A 2,362-nucleotide genomic window follows, 5' to 3' on the forward strand; every position below is an offset into this window, starting at 1 on the left:
GAAAAAAATAGATTAAAATATGTTTGGATTCCCTAAAATTTTAAAAATACTAATTTATTTATAAAAAAATTTGTATTAGTTTAACCTTTATAACATATTTTTGTTTATCATGTGTATAATTTGATTATAAATGAATTATATAATTTATGACAATTAATTAATTAAAAAAATTCTGACAGTTAAAAATTCAGTGTTTTAAAGACATGTTAACAAAAACACATAAAATCCTTGTTATTTATTTTTAACTGCATGGTTATTTTAGCATTAGTATACAAATTAAGGAGCTCCAAATACCAGCTTGAGAAGCCACACAGCAGCAAGCTTGGGTAACGGGTATCTATCTATCCAAATTTATGACACGAATATAAGTTGATAACATTAATATTCTCCACTATAATATCTCCCTCTCAAAATAATAATTATTTTGTTATTTTATATAAACAAAGAAAAAGTAATTTAAAGAATAATAATTTTATAAAATTAATGTTATATTATCATTAATTTATTTATAAATTGTTTATCTATTATTTATATTATAAAAGATATAAATACAAAATAGTTAATATTATATTAAAAAAATAAAAAATAACAATTAATTTAAGATATATTTTTCTTATACGATTATTACAATAAAACAGAGGAGTAATGAATAACGAATTAGGGATCGCGTAGTAGGCACGCTCCGGGAATAGAAGTGACGATCACTTACAAGCTATTCTTCCTTTGTCGTATTAAATATTAATTGTTTGCCATTTTAGTTTTAGGTCTCCTTCTGCAGTCTTCATATTAATTATCTCCTTAATCTCTTTTAAATCCATCTTTATCAATTAAACCACTCAGAACACAAGCTTCCTCTCCCTCCTACCCATATAGAAAAATAAATTACTATATTCGTGTTTTTCTTTTTGATGTGTCTATGGCTGGTTTGGATTTAGGCACGGCTTCACGCTTCGTCCAAAGTCTCCACAGACCAGACTTCAACCAACAACAAGAATCCGAGGAAGACGCCAAACCCCAAGATGGGCCCCAGCAGGGCGACGTGGTGGGGCGCCGCCCGCGGGGGCGTCCTGCGGGCTCCAAGAACAAGCCCAAGCCGCCGGTCATCATTACGCGGGAGAGCGCCAACGCCCTCCGCGCCCACATCCTCGAAGTCGCCAGCGGCTGCGACGTCTTCGAAAGCGTCGCCAGCTACGCGCGCCGCCGCCAGCGCGGGATCTGTATCCTCAGCGGCAGCGGAACGGTCACGAATGTGAGCCTGCGGCAGCCGGCGTCGGCGGGCGCGGTGGCCACGCTTCACGGCAGGTTCGAGATACTCTCCCTGACGGGATCGTTCCTTCCTCCGCCGGCTCCTCCGGGGGCGACGAGTCTCAGCATATACCTCGCCGGAGGACAGGGGCAGGTGGTGGGTGGGAGTGTGGTAGGAGAGTTGACGGCGGCGGGACCGGTAATTGTGATCGCGGCGTCGTTCACGAACGTGGCTTATGAAAGGTTACCGTTGGAGGAAGAAGAAGAACAGGTTCAGATTTCTGGTGCTGCTGCCAATAACAATAATAATAGTAACCCCTATCATGATCCTTCTTCGGGACTTCCTTTCTTCAATTTGCCAATGAATGTTCAGTTGCCTGTGGATGCCTGGGCGGGAAACTCAACTACACGTTCACCATTTTGATCCACCATCACTCTCAAATCTTAATCTAATGTCATTGGATGTTGCCAACCAACAATGAAGATGTTCATCGCAAGTAGCTAGGTCTTTCAATGCTTAATTTCTTCAAATCAGGTCAGCCAATTCATGGACTTTAATTACATAAATATATATATGATTTTCTTCTTCTTCTTCTTGTTTCTTCTCCCCTTGTTCAATCTTTTTTTTTTTTTTGGTTCATGTTAAGAAGGATGTGTTGCCTTAATTTGTGTTGTTGTACTTGTTCTATTTAATTAGTGTAGTTTTGATTTTCTCTTTTTGAGATTCTTCTTTATTGTGGAGCTATGTATATGAAATGACTTATATTATCTTAATTTGTTGTTTCCTTTTTCGTATTCGATATTTGAGTGATTCAGCTCACTTGCACTAACTACCCTCATGTTTCGAACAACAAATATGTTAAACATGAAGCAATAACTTTCAAATCGCTAATATAAAACCAGCCATTTCCCCCCGCTATATTTCATACGATCATCAACTTGCTAGTCGGCTTATATATATTTTAAAATTTAAATACCATCTCCCCAACATAAGTTGTCGGTTTAACGAGTAACAAATTATATCAAATGATAATTAAATATGTTAATTTAATATATATATATATATATATATATATATATATGCCTAAGTATTGCTAGGGATTTTAAAGAAAATAAG

The 2,362-nt window shown here is 36.8% G+C and overlaps 1 protein-coding gene across 1 annotated transcript; it reads left to right on the forward strand.

Moving 5' to 3' along the window:
- The first annotated feature begins 769 nt into the window (after positions 1-769).
- Positions 770-2,019, forward strand: LOC100818680 (AT-hook motif nuclear-localized protein 23). The gene has a single exon (XM_003516585.4). It carries the CDS (start codon positions 917-919, stop codon positions 1,667-1,669), a length of 753 nt encoding a protein of 250 aa, XP_003516633.1. The 5' UTR covers positions 770-916; the 3' UTR covers positions 1,670-2,019.
- Positions 2,020-2,362: the final 343 nt, after the last annotated feature.

Source organism: Glycine max, chromosome 1 (assembly GCF_000004515.6).
Source record: "Glycine max cultivar Williams 82 chromosome 1, Glycine_max_v4.0, whole genome shotgun sequence".
Classification (NCBI taxonomy): domain Eukaryota; kingdom Viridiplantae; phylum Streptophyta; class Magnoliopsida; order Fabales; family Fabaceae; genus Glycine; species Glycine max.

Coding starts and splice junctions, on each gene's coding strand:
- LOC100818680 (XM_003516585.4), top strand. CDS start 917: ATGGCTGGTTTGGATTTAGGCACGGCTTCACGCTTCGTCCAAAGTCTC.